Source organism: Cnephaeus nilssonii (genome assembly GCF_951640355.1).
Source record: "Cnephaeus nilssonii genome assembly, chromosome: 16".
Classification (NCBI taxonomy): domain Eukaryota; kingdom Metazoa; phylum Chordata; class Mammalia; order Chiroptera; family Vespertilionidae; genus Cnephaeus; species Cnephaeus nilssonii.
Genome location: NC_137087.1, coordinates 47,513,005 through 47,531,480, shown reverse-complemented (window position 1 = coordinate 47,531,480; position 18,476 = coordinate 47,513,005). Strand labels below are relative to the sequence as shown.

Here is an 18,476-nt window from a genome sequence, read left to right as displayed (position 1 = left end):
ATCCATGCATCTAATTTGCAAAAATAAGTAACTTCTACATACATAATCCATCAATTCAACAAGTAGTCATCCAGTACCCCTGATTTACAAAGGCATCTTTCTAGGGCCAATGATGAGGAGTAAGTTGTGTGTATAAAATATGGTCCTTATCCTCAGAGGGTATAAAATGCAATTTGGAAAGGAGATAAATAAATCTGCTAAGATTTAATTAACAACCCCTAACTCAGGGAGATTCCAAAGTTCAAGGTTCCTAAAACAAACAGTCTGTGCCAAGTGTTTGTCAGAGAGAGAGAGAGAAAGAGAGAAAATTCACTCAGTGGAGCACGATGTTTTTTTTCTTCTCATTTTTGATCTATTTTGTGCCTTCTTCCTGAAACTCAAAACCTAATTCAAGACTTCCCTTGCCTGCCTAGAGTCCCAGCTAGGTTACCTCTGAGTCAGAGTTCCTAGAGTGACAGATTTTGGACTCGGCATTAGAAGGGGTAGTCGGTACTGAAAAGAGGAGGGATGATTTAGGGTGTTCTAGATTTTTCCAGAATAAAAATTCTAGAGATACTTAATTTCTTGGAAATTCTCATTCCCAAGTTAGATAAGTCACTTTGGACAGAAATAGAATGTGGCTTTGATGAACTAAAGTCAACTCTCATTAGACCCCTTTTGGTATCATTAAACAGCAACCCAACTGAGGAATTGAATAGGCCACTAAAGTTCCCTGTAGATGATACTGGCCCATAATGCCATCATCATTCACCAGAAGTCTGGGCTCTCCCTAGGGGGGCAGGTCATCAAAGCAAAGGAGGGGCAGCACCCCTCAAGAAAGCCATCCTCATTTTCGTAGGAAGCAGCTGACTTCACCTACACATCCTCTCCTACCGGTGATAGGGCTTTCTGGACTCACCTGAATGAAGATGTATTCATCCTGGACGACCAGGGAGCTGATGTCAATGGAGCGAGCAAAAGGCCCACTGCGGGTGGTCTCGGCACATTCCTGGATCCTGCAGGTGAGGTAGTGAGCATCTGAAATGGGAGGGCAGAACGACATTTAGATACAGGGGAATGGTAAGCAAAGTTCTCCTCAGCCCATGGAGCTCGACCTCATGGGAAGTCAGTGATGCCATTTAAAACAGCACTGAGATATCATTTACTTGTCCACAACATTTGTAATCATTTTTTTTAAATCATAAAATATAGTTCAGGCAAGGGAGTAGAGAAAGAGTCCTATATTTTTCTGGCAAAAGAGTAAAGTGGTATAGCTTTTTGGAAGAACAAATGTGAAATATCTATCAGAATTTTAAATGTACATCTTACAACAGCAATTCTAATTTGCTCTTAGAATAAAGCACCGAAAACTTAGTGAAAAGCTGCAGTAAATACATGTAACAAAAACCATGAGGGTTGACATGATAACCTGCTTCTTTCTCAACAGCCAGTATCTCAGAAAGCTCCCTACACTGGTAATCAAAGGTACACTCAGGAGGCCACCTGCTTATCCCTCTGCCCACAGGCACATTTTCCCCTGTCTATTTACAATTCACTCTCACATTTGGACACTTTGAAAAAAGAATCAAGTGTATTCAAGGCCACCCCAAGCAAAGTCAATACCTACCTAAACCTTGGCTCATGGCAGGTGGCCAAACTCATCCCACTTGTGGACTCTCCCCCTGCTTGCCAATGCCCAGCTGGGTGCAAAAAGTCCAATTTAACAGGAAAGAAGTAGCCCTAAAATGAGTTCCTAAAATCCACAAAAAAATTCAGGGACCTTATAGTCTTTAGCTGGCTCACGCATTAGAAATCTTAATGGTTTTATTTTTCAAAACACAGAGACATGTAAATAAATGCTATGGTACCCACTGCATGGTGAGAACCCAAAGTGGGGGCTTGGAAAGAATAAATTATCAGGCAGACCTGGCCCCCAGATGGAAGTGACTGAGAATCACAGGGGACTTTGGGTGTCAAAGGTGAGCTCAAGCCTGAGTTTGCAAAAGGTGTCAAATTTAGTCTTTGGACATTATCTCCAAATGAGCGTGGATGTAGTCATATAAAATTCCATGATGAAAATGAAAGATATTTATCATATAACCTAAAATCCCAAAATAGGCTTCCAACAACCGTGGTCTTTTTATTGGTTTTTTAATAACAGCAAATGTCTGATGAGATGGAATCAGCCCTGTTCTCTGGAGGATATGAGAGCAACACCTCTGGAGCTAGATGCCCTGAGTTTGAATCCTGGACTTGCTACTTGCTCATTGCCCTTGGCTAAGAAGCAGCAGTGATTTTCATCTGGGAGGTTCACACAAATTAATATTTGCCTTGGAGGATTGCCATTGGGTTATATGATTATGTATAAAAAATGCTCACTATATTGTTGGATAAATTTAAAAAGATCAATACATGTTAGATCTTTTTTTTACTATGAAGAAAGAAGGAGGGGATGTAACACTCAGAATCTTTCTTACATTCAATTTTTTGTTGTTAATCCTCACCCAAAGATATTTTTTCCACTGAATTTTAGAGAGAGTGGAAGAGGAAAGAGAGAGAGAGAGAGAGAGAGAGAGAGAGAGAGAGAGATACATTGATGTGAGAGGACACATGGATTGATTGCCTCCTGTATGGTCCCAGATAGGGGCCGGGGATCGAACCTGCAACCCAGGTACATGCCCTTGACCAAAAATTGACCCTTGGGTGTGATGGCCGATGCTGTAACCACTGAGAGGCACATGCCAAGGCATAAGCGATGTTTTATTTTATTGTAGAAAATTAAAAGAACATGATATTACAGATCCTACTAGTAAAATCATATTCCAAACGTACATCACTGTTTACTTTCTTTAAGGGTGATGGGTGTGCAGACAAGAATGAAAGGGTGTCTGAACTAGAATAATCAAGGAACCCCTGAAAGCGAAGGCAGTTCTGTGTTTAGCCTGACGGAGAAGTGTGCTATGTGAGAAGGGAATTCCTGAAAAAGGGTGTGGAAACTGCGCACGGAGTGTTAGGCAGGCAAAGCTCCTGGAAGGCACTCTATAATTACATGTGGACTTTGATTAATGTTATTTCTGAACTTCCATTTTCTCTCCTCTCCTTTTAAAAAAATCCTCAAATGAGAAACTAGAAAGACCAGATTGGATGAAGATCTCATTTGCATACCCCTGTGGGAAAACCAGAGAGTGACTTCCCAAATGTCTGAAAGTCACATCACCTTCAAGATTAATGAATTTCTAAATGTCAAATGTCTTTCTAATGTATTTCTAAGACCTGGTGCGACCACTGCTCCACTTACAAAAACTGGAAGGCCAAGGCTTTGCTCCCTGCACTGTGAACGGAGAGATCTGTTCGATGACTTTAAAAATATCTGGCCCTGCTACTGTAGATGATCTGTAGGGAGGGTGGTAACATCTCCCTAGTGAGTCCAGCCTCCATGCCCTCTCACCTTGCAGATGGACCAAGGGTCTCCTAGGGTGGCCTTGGACTGAAAGGTTCATTCTTTTTGTATTGGCTCAAGGTGTATAGAGAAGTTTCACCCCCTCCCTACCCACCCACCCTGAAGTTCTAGAAAGCAGAGAACGTAAGACAGGTCCCTGTCCTCAGAAGAACCTCAAACCAATATTGGGAATGGGATATTCACAAGTGAACATGCTCTGGGGTCTGTGTTAGAGTATGACCTGGGGGATGTGGAGAGAGAGAATGAAGGAGACAATCCATCATCCTCAGCCTTCTTCATCTCCTAGGGGTTTGCATTTCTGCTAGTTTTGCAGAGCCTGGGGAGGCAGCTTCTAACTTTCTCCAGCAGGGCAAGCTTTTCATCTATCTGCATCAACAAGTTTCACCATAAAGTCCAGCATTTCTCACTCGGCCAAGCCTTCCCCAAAGCGTCATCTCCTTAGAAACGGGCAGAGAGTCTTAGCAATCTTTGTTTCTATCCTCGGGCTGACTTTACAAAGCCTCTGTAAACACTGGTTAAACAGAATTGAATTGCATTAAAAGCCTAGAAATTTTTATGTTGAATTATATTGTGACTAGTGATTGTGTTTTGCTTTTGAGATTACTAAATATTCAAAGTATTCTAAATGTCTTGTCTCTTGTCACCTCATAGACAAATATTTTCCTGATTCCTTCTATGTCAATCTCTTTGGGTAATATACATATTGTCAAAAATTGAAAAAGAGGAATAAAATTGTGCACAAAAGTAAATTCAGCTCTTCAGGTCTTCCTTTAGAGAAATACCCAGGAGCTATTTACTTTAAATAGGAATGTAAACTCTCAAATGCAAATCAGAAAAAACAGATTCCAAGAAGCTCTGAAAACTTATTTAGCTTCCATAAATTTGCTTTTCCTTGACCAGGGAGGGGGACTAACCTGTTGGTAGGCATAGTGCAAAAAATGGACATTGACATTACTGCAAAGGCCTAATACAGCACCTAATACTCAAAACAAAATCAACAAACAAACAAACAAAAAAAGGTAGCTTCCATTCCTTCCTATTATGCAGGAGAATTCTAGTGTCTGTGCCTTCTAAGTGGTACATGGTGTGGTGCAGCTAGCAGGGTTATAGACATTTAGAAATCACAGCACCCTGGATGGGTATCTTAGTTGGTTGGCGCCTCTTCCTGTGCACCAAAAGGTTGCAGGTTCTATTCCCACTCAGGGCACACACTGAGGTGGTGGGTTTGATCCCCCGTCAGGCTGAGTATTAGAGGCAACAGATCAATGTTTCTCACATCAATGTTTCCCTCTTTCTCCCTTCCTCTATCTCTAAAATCAAACATATCCTCAGGTGAGGATTGAGAAAAGAAAGAAACAAAAAAAGGGAAATAAAATACACTTTGTGCCTTTTTGTGATGATCAAAAGATAAAAATGTGTGGGGATGTGTGAGTGTAAGAAAGGAAAACAAAAAGTGTCACATATGTCATTAGGCTAATGTAGTGATGTTATGTGCATTTTCTAAGTAAAGGTGGGTTAGAACCAATTGACTAAAGAAGATTATTTTAACTATTGAAAAACTGATTTAAAAAACCCAGAATATGGAGCATAATTAATATATATTATAATTTAACCTAAGTGTGGTACATGGCATTTATCCCTGGTATATTTCTGTCTACTTTTTAAATTCTTGATAATAAGCCAGAAACTCTTCTAGTGCATTGCATTTTAATCTCATAAAATTTCACAGCACTCCTGCACCATACGTTTCTTCCAAATCTGGACCATAATTCTTAAACTTTCAGAAAACAAGTATAAGCTTAATGTAAGAAATTACCTTATTAAAAAAAAAAAATACAAAAGAAACAAAACAAAACAAAGAAAACATAGGAGCTGTCCAGCAGTAGCCAAGGGTATGTTTTAAGCCTGAGCTCCTGGAACCTGAGGACACACAGCAGAGGCTTGGGGAGAAGGTATTACTACACCAAGTAGGAGATCAGACAGCCCTACAGTTTCTTCCAGCCCTGAAACACTACAACAACCATAGGTCACCTATGCGTCTTTAAGGGATTGACATGGGAAGCAAGACCAAGGCAGAGTTGTTTGGAAAACTGACTTGTGGGTCATCTGAGATTTATTGTCTGCTTTCCTCCTGCTGCCCCACTATGTTCCTTCAGATCCTTCCATCAAACTCTTCCTCCAGTGTTTTTTTTTCTCAACAGTAATAGTCAAGTAATATGTTTAGCCACCCTTATGATCAGTGAATTTGACTACATGACATTATCTCCCTAAATCTTAAACAGTTCTTTTATTAAAAAAATGTTAAAGAGTGTGGATCATCCCTCATCCCTGCCTGCTTCAGAGAAAGAAAAATAAAGTACTTGGCACAGCGCCAGACACAGAGCAGTGCTGATTGCTTTCTAACTCTTTAAAAACAAAGCAAATAAAATATATTACCCAAAATGCATGTTTCTGGCATGCATCTGTGCTTGGCCTCAAAAAACACATGTTTGCACACAACACATGCATTTTTCCTTCATGTATTCTGAATGATATTCCAGCACTCGCAGCCACGTTCAAACAGACTCGTTCAACATTTTCTAATTTCTATAACATTCGCTCCATTTGGTCAACCCCTAGCCCTGTGCAGTGGGCAGGGCATGGGTGAGTAATCTCAGATAACAGAAGAAGTCAGAAAACAGAGTTTAGAGAGAAGGGGGTCCCCTGGTCTCAGTGCTAATGGGTGGCAGAACCCAGGACCCCAACTCACCAGCAGGCTGCATTCTTAGGTCACCACCATTTTCATATATTATTTGGCTCTATTTGACCTAAGACATACTAATTCTATTTCGTGCAGTTTAAATATTTCATACATAGTATATTTTCCATGTATTTTACATATTTTTGTTTAAGTTGATTTTATATTTTTCTTGAATAGGGAAGAGCCCTATAAATATGATCAACTTTGGGAAGAATAAAATGCTTAAATGCTGCAAAATGATACTTCATCGGTCCAAACTGTGTAAGATGTACATAGATGCAAACTGTGCAAAGGGGGTCATGTGTTCAAAACCTTGGGGTTTCTCTGCTGTTTTCAGGGAAATATATAGGTCTTGTGCTCCCCTCTATCCCCAGGGCTGAGAACAATGCCTGGCACCTAGTAGGCCATCCCTAAATATTTGTGGAATGAATAAATAAAAAGTTTTGCGAGTAATTGCCCAGTTACTTCTGTGGGTAAGCCTGAGTATAGAAAGGATTTGTTTTTTAAAGCTGGCAACCCCTGCAATAACCCCAGTGAATGAAAAAAATGCCATGATGAGCTATGGACATCCCCGTTCGCATTGCACTGGGGATGCCAAAAATGACTAACAGGAGCCTCAAAATTCATCACGTGAACTCACGTCCCCCGAAGATCCATTCCTGAGGGTTTATTTCAATGGAACGTCTCCCCTGGGACCAGAGGACTCTCTCCCACTCAGGGAAATAAGGATGGATGTGGCAGCAATGGAGCTCAGGGCTTTTCGTCTTCCCAGGCCATTAAAATGCAAATTGGGGCAGGAGAGAGAGCTGCAGGCAGATCTGCCTGGTCCTAGCCTGGTGGAGGCAGCACTCACATCCATCCGTGGTCCGCACCTCCATGTGCACCAGGTCCGCCTCCTTATCCAATCCGGCCACCGACCTGGGGAAGGAAGGAGACAGAAGCTCAGTGACCACAGGATGGCAGAGGACACACGGGAAGCACTCAGGGCGATTACTGGGAATGCCATTTTTCTCAGGAGGCCCTGTCCTGCACCATCGGGACCCACAGAACAAGGCCACTGGTGGGCCCCAGCCACTGCCTCTAGTAGCTGCCACCTGTAATGGTCACAACCCATGAGTCCTAGAGTGTTGTCCTGGAGAGGCTTGGCGACTCTCAAAAAACATCAAAGAGTACAGAATCCAAAGTAAATGCTGGTCTAAATCTCTGTCCTGACCCTTTTTCACCACCTCGCACCTACTAAGAGGTTGTTTCTCCCCCACTGTCTTCCATGTCCCCCATCTTTCCACACCTGATGGCTTCCACCACACCCTCCTCCTCTGCCCTCCCACAGAGATGCGCTATTCCCTTCCCGTTCTGTCCCCTGAGGGAGGCGGATTAGCCTCAGCCCTGGCTGTTTGCTTCAAGGCACTCTTGCCCTCCTGAGAGATCCGATCTGCCTCCCTTCCTCCTGCCGTGCAAACAGTAAGTGTTTGGTGACAAACATTCCAAATCTGGCCTGACAGGGAAAAAATTCTCCTGATGATCAGAGAGGGAAACCTTACAGGTCTATTGCCAATAGCCAGGAGAAGGAAGGATGAGAGTCCTTACAGACTCTTCCTCCCGGGCCTCACCTTCCACAGGTAAAGCCCAGTCAGGGTCTCCTGCATGACATATCCTGGCCAGAGTGCAAGACTCAGAAAACCCGCTAAAAAAAGGCAACACAGACATTAAAGCACTCATGACTAAGGAAATCACATAATCCACTCTCTCTGCCAAGCTCTTACTCAGAGTCTATGTACTCTTATTTTAAATATCATTCTGAGACTGGTTTCCTGGTTTTTCAGTCCTTAACAGGTAAGAGGCAGCAAGTTAGAAAGAAAACATGGAATTTAAAATGGTGAGAATCAGTCCGGCCTGTGTGGCTCAGTGATTGAGCGTCGACCCAGGAACCAAGAGGTCACAGTTCAATTCCCAGTCAGGGAATTTGCCTGGGTTGTCGGGCTTGATCCCCAGTAGGTGGCAAGCAGGAAGCAGCCAACTGATGATGTTTCTCTTTCATAGGTGTTTCTTATCTCTCTAGCCTTCTCCCTTCCTCTCTCTCTAAAAATCAATACAACATTATTTTACTAGTAAATGGTGAAAATCAATAGCTGATACCTAGAAAGAGAAATAGAAACCTATGAAAAACAGACCTAAGATTTCAAAACCCAGTCTTCCACACCATAAATCTCTACACTTCTTAATGGCCCTAAGGTCATTACTGTACGATAGCATCAGTATCTAAAATCTATGCTGAGCGACTGAAGGCACAGAAAACAGAAAGCCAGGGGATAATGGTACCAGTGTACTCTGTTTAGGAGACTAGGGTTACAAGTGATGTATGTTTGGAAAAATGAAATAATTTTTGTTAAAATAAAATAATTAGGTTTTAAATGGTTAAACTTCACTTACTTAACAAATTCATTCATATAAAAGACCTCTTTTTCAAAAAAAAGTTGAATAAATGGTGTCTTACTCTAATGCCTTATTTTTTTCCCAATGATCATTAATAAACTTTTCATTTTGCCTCACCTCATTTGATCCCAAGGGTAAACACATAAGATAAAGACAGCAGGTATCATTAGTTATATGTGAAGGAATGGGAAACTGAAACACAGAAATTGATGTTTATCTAAGGTGACACAGGGACTAGGCCAGAATTAGAGAGACTAACTGACTTCTCAGTCAAGAGCTGTTCCTGTCCTTCTCACCTCTTCTCTCTTTTGCTTGCAATGTCCTTTCTATCTAACCATCCCTTGCCCCCTTTCTCCTCCAGCTGCCTCTCACCCTTCCTTCAAGATCATGCGGCATCACCCCTCCAGCAGCCCTTCCATCTCTCATCCCACTGCTTTATCCTCCGCACCTTGGTGGTCCCCAAACCTGGCTGCTCATGACAGCCAAGGAGGAAGCTTTGAAATAACACGATGCCTGGGCCCCTCCCAAGACCTATGAAGTCAAGATATTTGCAGATAAGATGAAAGCATCACTATTTTTTAAATCTCCCAGGTGATTTCCATGCACAGCCCAGTTTGAGAACCAATGTTGTGTATGGCTCAATGGCATCACTCACATAATTGCACTTCGTTGTCTTCCCTACTTGGATGTAAACTTTAAAGAAGTAGGATTCTCTCGGTTTAACTTTAAATCCTTGGCCCCTATGTAACTAGTATATGTTAGGTGCTATTGAATTAATAAACAGCCCAATCTATCTATGCTGATGCCAAAATTTCAGTGTGACACTCAATTGAGACCGGACACACAGAGGGCAGAGGGCAGGCACCATAAGAGACTACATGGGCATCTTTTCTGTCCCACAGCCTCCCTGTTTCTTTATAAATAAGTTGGTATTCTCAGGATTAGAAGTGTCTTGGGTATTATTTTTCTATCTTCTCCCAAGGTCAATGGTAGGGTAGCATGTACCAATTGAAATCATAATGGCAAAACTTTGCTGTGATGATCAAGTACTATGCTCTATAACAAAAGAAGAAAAGTCCTTGCCTCTTAGCTGCTTAAAACAAGATAAACACCACCAATAAAATAAGCACTAAAACTGTTCCCTTCTCCAGGATTGCTCACTTCCTTCCATCCACCTAAAACCTACGTATTGTTGGACACCTAGGTTGCTTCTATATCTTGACTATTTTAAACAGTGCTGCAATGGTCATAGGGGTGCATATGTATTTTCAAATGATTGTTTTTGATCTTTGAATAAATACTCAGAAGTGGAATTTTTGGGTCCTACAGTAGTTCTATTTTTAATTTTTTGAGAACCTTCCACATATCTTCCATAGTGTTGCACTAGTTTACAATCCCATCAACAGTACATGAGGGTTCCCTTTCCTCCACATCCTCACAAGCACTTGTTTGTTGCCTTTTTGACAATAGTCATTCTGATGTGTGTGAGGTAATATCACATTGTGGTTTTGATTTGCATTTCTTTGATGATTAGTGATGTTGAGCATCTTTTATTTGTCTGTTCGCCATCTGTATGTCTTCTTTAAATGTCTATTCAGGTCCTCTGCCCATTTATTTTTATTAGATTGTGTTTTGATGTTGAATTGTAGGAGTTATTTATATGTTTGGATATTAATCCCTTATTAAAGATATAATTTCCAAATATCTTTTTCCATTCAGTAGATTGCCTATTCATTTTGCTGATGGTTTTCTTCACTATACAAAAGCTTTTTAGTTTGATGTAGTCCCTTTTGTTTATTTTTGCTTTTGTTGCATTTGCCCAGGTAGTCATATCCAAAATAATACTGCCAAGACTGACATTAGAATTCACTGCCCTATGTTTTAATATAAGAGTTTCATGGTTCCAGGTCTTACATTCAAGTCTTTAATCCACTTGAGATTATTTTTGTATATGATATAAGAAAGTAGTCTAATGTCCCTTATTTTTATGTGTCTGTCTAGTATTTGTAACACCATTTATTAAAGAGACTGTCTTTTACCCATTGTGTATTATTGCCCTTTTGGTCATAGATTAATTGACCGTATAAGCATGGGTTTATTTCTAGGCTCTCTATTCTGTTCCATTGATCTATGTGTCTGTTTTTGTGCCAGTACCAGGCTGCTTTGATTCCTATAGTTTGTAGCACACTTTGAAATCATGGAACATGGTACTGCCAATCTTGTTCTTCCTTTTCAGTATTGTTTAGCTAGTTGGGATCTTTTGTAGCTCCAATTTTCCCACTGTTTATCACCTAAGACTATAGCTTACCTTTGTTTGTGAGGGTGTGTGTATATTTATTTGTTTAAATAGAATAGAATCAGTCTTATTAATATACTACTCATCAGAGACTCATTATCTTTTCTCAATATTTACTACCACACACAGCTCAATATTAGGCACACTGACAGATCAGATAATAGGGATAAGAGTATCCCTGTGGTTCTGATAATCAAACTGTCTCCAGACATTGCTAACCATCCCCTAGGGGCAAAATTGACCCCAGATGAGAACTACTATCTTAGCTGGACACATTTATTGGATGCCTGGACTCTGCGCCTTCTGTAGTAGCAAGGCAGGACAGATAAGCATGCAGTGATTTCTCCCTTCCTCACCCACTCGTAACACTGCTGACTACTGCTATTCTGGACCACACATCTCACCAGGACACTGTCTGATATGCATCAAGTAGAATCAATCATGTCCCTAATGTTAAATCCCCAACAAGTTCCCATTCTAAAAATCTAATGTAAGAAAAGGTGCACACAGATACAGAAAGCAATGAAATATAAGTTGTAAGAGATAAGTGTGTAGAAATGTTTGGAAAAGTGCATATGGTAATAACGATAAATGCTAATGGGTGTTGAGACCATTCACATGTCAGTCAGTGTGTTTATTGTTTGATAAGTACTTTCTTAATTAACCCTCCAAATGAGACTTTAAGGAAGGTACCATTCATGTAATTTTCATCCTTAATAAAATGGGAGATAATAAGAGAAATTAAACTTACATGATAATAATAATTCATAGATATTGAGTGTGTTGTGTCAGCCAGTTTCAAATGTAAATGCTAATCTAATTCAACCCTCACATCAATATTATAAGTAAGAATCATTCTTTTTTCCATATTTTAAAAGGGCACAATTAAGCATTGAGAGCTTAAGCAATTGTTGAAAGTCATACAGCTAAAAAGCAGCAAAATTAAGGCTCAAACAAGGCAGGTGGCTTTGAGCCAGAGTTTAACCTCCCAGAAAGCTGCCTCTCCTGGCTAGTGAGAGGAGGGATGGGGTTTGAACCCAGTCATTCCTCCCAGAGGCAAGGATCATAACCATCATGTCCCATTGCCTCCTCTCCCCCCGCCCACCATGTAAGTCCTTTTAGGAAATATAAATGCATTCTGTATACCTGTTCAATATCTCTGAAAATTTTGGTTCTAAAATAAATGAACTGAGAATGAATGACTCATATTGGTGATAATCAGATAGAAAGAAAAAATGTTGGGAATAGAAAAATATGGTTGGGCCAATAGGAGGGCAATAATGAATGGAGATTTTTGAAGAAGCCTCAAAAAAATAAACACAGTTGAGAAAAGGAAACTTGGGGTTTGGGTTTAACTCCTTTTTGTAATATATTTTATTGATTATTTTTACAGAGAGGAAGGGAGAGGGATAGAGAGTTAGAAACATCGATGAGAGAGAAACATCGATCAGCTGCCTCCTGCACACTCCCTACTGGGTATGTGCCCGCAACCAAGCTACATGCCCTTGACCAGAATCGAACCTGGGACCCTGGAGTCCGCAGGCTGATGCTCTATACACTGAGCCAAATCGGTTAGGGCAAGGGTTTAACTCTTCTTTAGGTCTAAGAGACCGGAATGAGCTGAGACACGGGTAAGAGGAACCAGGAGACTCCCATGAGTACAGGTAGGCGACGAGAGGCATGCCTGCTCAGAAAGGCCAGGTAGGTTAATATTTGCCACTGACACCCTTTCCATAGCAAGCATCCAAGTCCCTTCTCATTTCCAGGACCTAAGTGGTGCCAAATTGGACGGCAGGGCCAGCAACAGTATCCAGCACTGAATCAGCCATGAGATGAATCAAGCTCCCTGTGCTTAATGTCTGCAACAAAGTAAAGCTAAATTTGCAAGTATCCTATTGAAGTTAGATGGAAGGAAACTTCCAGAAAGTTTCTAGAAAGCACTAAATTTAAAAAATTGTAACTTTATGCATTATTTCTAATGCAAAATGAAAAGCAGTGCCTTTGTTTGGATATGTTGCATTCTTGGTTTCAATTAACCATAAAACAGAATAACTGAACAAAAATAGAGTTAAAGTATATCAAGAATGGGTATGAATCTATGAAAGCCACTGTGAATATTTAAAAATTCCTCAATGGTGAATTCTCTTGTCATAAAGTTTTTCTAAAACCAAATGTAATTAGGGAAAACCAGTCTTTTCCAGTGGATCTTTCCATTCTTTCTCAAGAAGGGAAGCAGGATGACCCCCCTTTGTGCAAACTCCTTTCACATTTTGAACATAAATATCAATAATTGTTTAGTTTACACATCTGTAAATAGGAATATCATAATACCTACTTCATAATGTTATGGGGATTAAATGAACTAAGTAGTAAACTCTTAGAACAGTGCCTGGCAGAAAGCATTATTATATTTGAGCTATTATTATTATTCATTTGAAGAACAGATAGACTCATCTGCTTTCCCGCCTGCCTTCTTCCCTCTCTCAGACCTCAGTTCTGCATTTGTTGAATCTTAATAATTATAGCATTCTTCTAGGCACTGGACACAGAAAGTTCCAGCTACTGTGAAGCTCAGTTTAGGCACATCCCCCGCCCCTCCATGCTGATTACACATCATAAATCCAGAACCAACTCTTGATAAGTGTTAATATAATGTTCTGTTCTCCTCACCAATATCATAATCAGTATACTGGATTGCAATTGCCTTTTTTTTTTTCTTTTACCTGTGGGATATATAATCTTTGACCTCACGGGCTTTTGCTGGATCTTTATGTCAACATTGCCATCACAGTGCTTAGCATATGATAGATTATCAACAAATATTTGTAGAATGAATGATTATAACACTTTCATCTACTCAGACAAACTTCATAAGGCCCCGTGTAAGCCTTGAGCTCACCCGTGGGTCTCAAAGACAAACCTTCCTTATGCTCAGAAGAGATCTCATTTTCCTACCTGTGCACCAGGCAGTGTTTATCATGCGCACTCGCTCAACTGGTGCTGCAAACGGGGGGAGCGGAGGGGAGGTATTTATAACAGTTAATAAGCCCAACATCAGTGCATAAGAATCATGTGAAACTGAGACGAAGGGTGGTGATTATTCTCCAAAATTAGAAAATAATTTTGCCTTCTGCCTTCTGAGCCAGGACCAAGGACACGGGAAACAACAAAAAATAAGGAGCCAGAGCCAAACCTCCAGGGAGACACTGAAACCAGCTCCTAGAACCATCCACTCACAGATGTTGCTGCGGAAAGTGCGGATGTTACTGATGGAAGTACCTGAAAAAGGTCAAGTGGCTTTCAAGTTTATTTTTAGCAACTGGGTGCTCTGTTCAAACACAGTCTCCAAGTCCTACGATAAATTAAGTCACAGGGAAGTTATCAGGAACCCTTAATGGCTCAGCCACACACAGTAGTGCCCGAGGAGCTGGATGCAGCGGCCTTTGAAACATTCTGATCTCGCCAACCTCTTCATTTCATAGATCAGAAAACTGAGCGTCACACAGTTATCCAAAGACACACACCTAGTTTGTGCTGCATGGCCCTAGAATCCAATTTGAACCTCAGCCCATGTTCTTCAGGACATACTTACTGCCACGAAGAAGAGGTGGGGCTAAACTGTGCTTTCTCTCCTTGTGGATGTGAATCCCATAAGGAAACCTTTCCCAGCAATAAGAAAACTGGACCTTGGCATAAGCATGAGGCAGTATCAAGGGTAAAACATAGATAAGGTCAATGTACAAATACGTTATGAACTGATTAGCTAGACACTTACATTACAAAATAATCTCAAAATATTTATCCACTTCACACACAAATATCAGCCCCTCCCCCCGCTTTATGTCTTTGCTCAGGTTGTCTCCCTACCTGCAATATTTCTTCTGCCCCACCCTGCATATTCCCTGGTTATGGCTCAGCTCAATACCTACTTTCCATGAAAGCTCCTGACCCAAACTGACTATTATACTCCCTTGGGAAACTTTCTAAAAACATTGAATATCAATGCACAGGCCCTACTCTCAGAAATCCTGGTTTAATCCGTCCGGAGCAACAATCTTCTCACATTTTAGTAGCACCCAAATCTCCTTGTTAAAACACAGATGCTGAACTCCACTCTCAAAGTTTCTAATTGGGAGAAGAGGGGGTTTAGAGGGCCAAAGAATTTGTAATCTTAGCAAATACATAGATGATATGATCAAGATAGTCAGGGATCACATTCTGAGGATCTCTAGCTCAGAGTCTAGTCCAGCAATCAATAGCTTTTAGATGCTCCCGGGTGATAAGAATGTGTGGTCAGAGTTGAGAATCACTCATTAGAGCCTGAAACACAACCTCCATAATCTCAAACTAAAATAGCCTTTCCTTTTTATGTACTTGCAGGGTAGTTCAGAGTATGAATTCTGGAATCAGACTCTCTGAGTTAGCATCTCAGGTCCATCACTCACTAACTGTGGGATCACAGGCGATTCACTGAACCTCTCTAAGCCTCAATCTTCTCATAGGCACAATAAGGAGATAATAAAAGCACCCTTCTTATTGTTTTTATGAAAACTAAATGAACTATATAAATGCATGTAAAAAATTTTGAAGACAGAGAGCCATGTATTAACACTTGGCACTTTATCATGCTTACTATATTAAGTGCTCACATTATCTAAAGTGCAACTATATTTATTGAGTACCTAATGTACCAAAATCTTTGCTATCAATTTAATATATTATCTCACTTAATCCTTAAAACAACTTTTGAGATAGGCAGTATCTTGTGTTTTGTTTTGTTTTTTAAATGAGAAAATGGAAATTTTGAGATAACAAATTGCATAACCAGAGTAAGAAAGAGCTAGAGCCTGTATTCAAATATCGTCCGTCTTACCCATCCACCTGAAATATTTCTCATTCTTGATTAGACTAGTATTAAAGACAGGCTCTAGATCTGATTGAATTATGTTTTACACTAGTGCCTAGCACTGTGCCTTGCTCTACATTTATTAAATATCTGTTGATTAGATGAATAAATACACAAGTGAGAATACTAATAACCCCAGCAGTATGTTTAAGATAAATGTTGAAAACAGCTCTATATTATGGTGAAACAGATTTCATTCATTTAATTAATCTCTAGGCAATTAAGTGAACAAAGTCTTCATTTTACATTGTTATGCCTCTGTTTTCTCCATTTATCCTCCAAGCAATGTTGGATCTGTCAAACACACAGTCAGCTGTGATTTGCTTGACAAATGTGATCATCCTATGAAAATGCTAAGGCAGCAAAAACTCAGGGATCTCATTCAGTTCAAAAGCACATGACTTCTCTAGTGGGTATCTTGGGAGCTTTCTGCCCAAATCACAATCCCCTGCCTCTATCAACTGCTGGCTCCTCTAGATCCACAGACCTGTAGGTACAGACCCCCATGGCCATGTCAGTACTACATGGTCCTGTCCCTTGTCTGAAGCACATTAGACCAGGGCTAGAATCCCAAGTCAAGCTGGGTCAACACTATTTGTTCCCCAGACTTTAGGACTGGTTTGAGAAACTGTAGCATGAGACTTGGAGCACCTTTAACTCTTCTGCCAGAAACAAGAGAGAAGCAAAAATAAGAGACAGAAAGTGAATACTCTGTGAGATTCAGGGATAGGGTCCTTTCTGAGATCTAAATGCATGTCTTCTCCAGAATTATTCTCTCCCCCACTCTAATTACGCTAGCTCAAGTTATTTACTGTTTCTTGCAACCAGAGAGTCATTACCAATACCCTCCCCCAAAAGTTGCTCAGCCATCCCCAGGGCCTTCTCATGACTTCTGGATCAGCTCCTGTCCCTTCAGCATTCAGGTTCTCCAGGCAAAGTAAAAGGACCATTGACTAGTAGATCAGTGTCTTTCAAACTATGGGCTATGTGTACAGAGGACTTTCATATCATGGTCTAACTTTATTGTGTGACTCTTGGGAGGTAGGTATCATTGTTCCCTTTCCACAGATGACCAAACTCAGGTCACAGAGATCACTAAGGATCATCCAGCAGAGCTGGGGCTTCTGCCGGGCTCCGCTGACTCTGAGCTCCGAGCTCTCGGGGCTCCGGTTTCCACGGCTGCCTCTCAGATAAGCCACAAGGCCACATGTAATTAGATGCAAGATCATGTGGTACCGACTGAAGTGCTGGAGGAATTCAGAGAGTTAATTAAAAAAAGGCAGAGGGCATTAAGGAGACAGCTTGGGAGGATGTTTTGTGGAAGTTTTAGAGAGGGAAGAGAGAGAGACCAGGTGTATTTATAGACTAATAATGTGCAGAAGGGGGTGGGGGGAGGAAATGTGCCTCCTCCGGCAATTCTCATCAAGTTAATAGATGTTGCCAATTACTGTGGTAAGATTTTTAATTGTTTCTTAGCGCTAAAGAGAATAAAATCAGAATTTCCTAGTCTTTGCTTTGGAACTGTTAGGAGCAGACATTCTAGTGTATTATATCGTGTGGACATATTGCCCAGGGTCTATGCAGACAGCCCATGTCACAGGAAAGGCTCATCACAGCTTTCCAGCCCTATCTGGGGTTTAAGGGAGTAGGTGGGAAAAGGGCATCTGCTTTATGAGTCCATGTGCATAAGTGGGTAGGGCAGGCAATAGGCAAATGTGTGAGGGACTAGGTGATAATCTCATGGAGACCCCATGGAGAAGATGGTCCCCAAGGATAGTGTATATCTAATACGTGTGCACTTTCTTATGGTGGGCTACACCCTGTGACATAATGCTTTGTGTGTGCGGCATTATTATTATTATTTTAATCCTCACCCAAGGATATTTTTCCATTGATTTTTAAAAAAAATTTTTTAGAGAGTATACAAGAGAGGGAAAGACAGAGAGAAATATTAATGTGAGAGAAACACATCCATTTTGTTGCCTCCTGCATGAGCCCCGGCCGGGAAACTACAACCAAGGTACGTGCCCTTGACCAGAACTGAAGCCATGACCCTTCGTTCCGCAGGCCTACGCTCTATTCACTGAGCTAAACCAGCTGGGGCATGCGTGTGACCTTATTGAATACTCATATAATTAATGTAATTCTTAGACTAATACCTGCCTCCCCTGTAGATTATAACTTTCTTGAAGGGAGGGGCCCTTTCTTGCCTCACCCATTACAGTAACTCCACTTCCCAACACAAAGCTGGCACTCCATTATGCTATTGAACAAATGATCAAAACTCCTACATAGGAGGTACAGTTTTTGTCTGTCTCACGAACAAGGAGCTATAGGCTCAGAGGAGCTAAGTGGCTTGAGGAAGTCACCACCACAAAAGTGACAGCTTTTGGATTCGAACCCAGGTCAGATGGACTCAGCCTGGCGCACGTCCTGTGAGGCACCATGGAGAGGGAGGGAGGAAGGTGAGAAAATGACCAACGTGTGTCAACCAGCTGCTCGGTGCCAGTCACCTTATTTCTTCATAGCATATAACCCTAAGAAGAAGCCTACAATTCATGTATCACCCAGAAATTGAAAATGCAGTGATGGAAGTCCTGAGAATATAAGTGACTTGCTCAAGATTCCCAAGGCAGCAACGAAAAATAGGGAGAATTCAAAT

At 41.0% G+C, this 18,476-nt stretch overlaps 1 protein-coding gene across 1 annotated transcript in view; it reads right to left on the bottom strand.

Annotated features, from left to right (window-relative positions):
- The window catches only part of SORCS3 (sortilin related VPS10 domain containing receptor 3), a gene marked incomplete at its 5' end in the record, with an annotated part of 521,132 nt that overhangs the window by 138,857 nt on the left and 363,799 nt on the right, over window positions 1-18,476 (bottom strand). Inside the window, 2 exons of the mRNA XM_079794297.1 lie at window positions 899-1,017; window positions 7,033-7,097. Of these exons, the coding sequence (XP_079650423.1) occupies window positions 899-1,017; window positions 7,033-7,097 (184 nt within the window). The remainder of the gene's footprint in view (window positions 1-898; window positions 1,018-7,032; window positions 7,098-18,476) is intronic.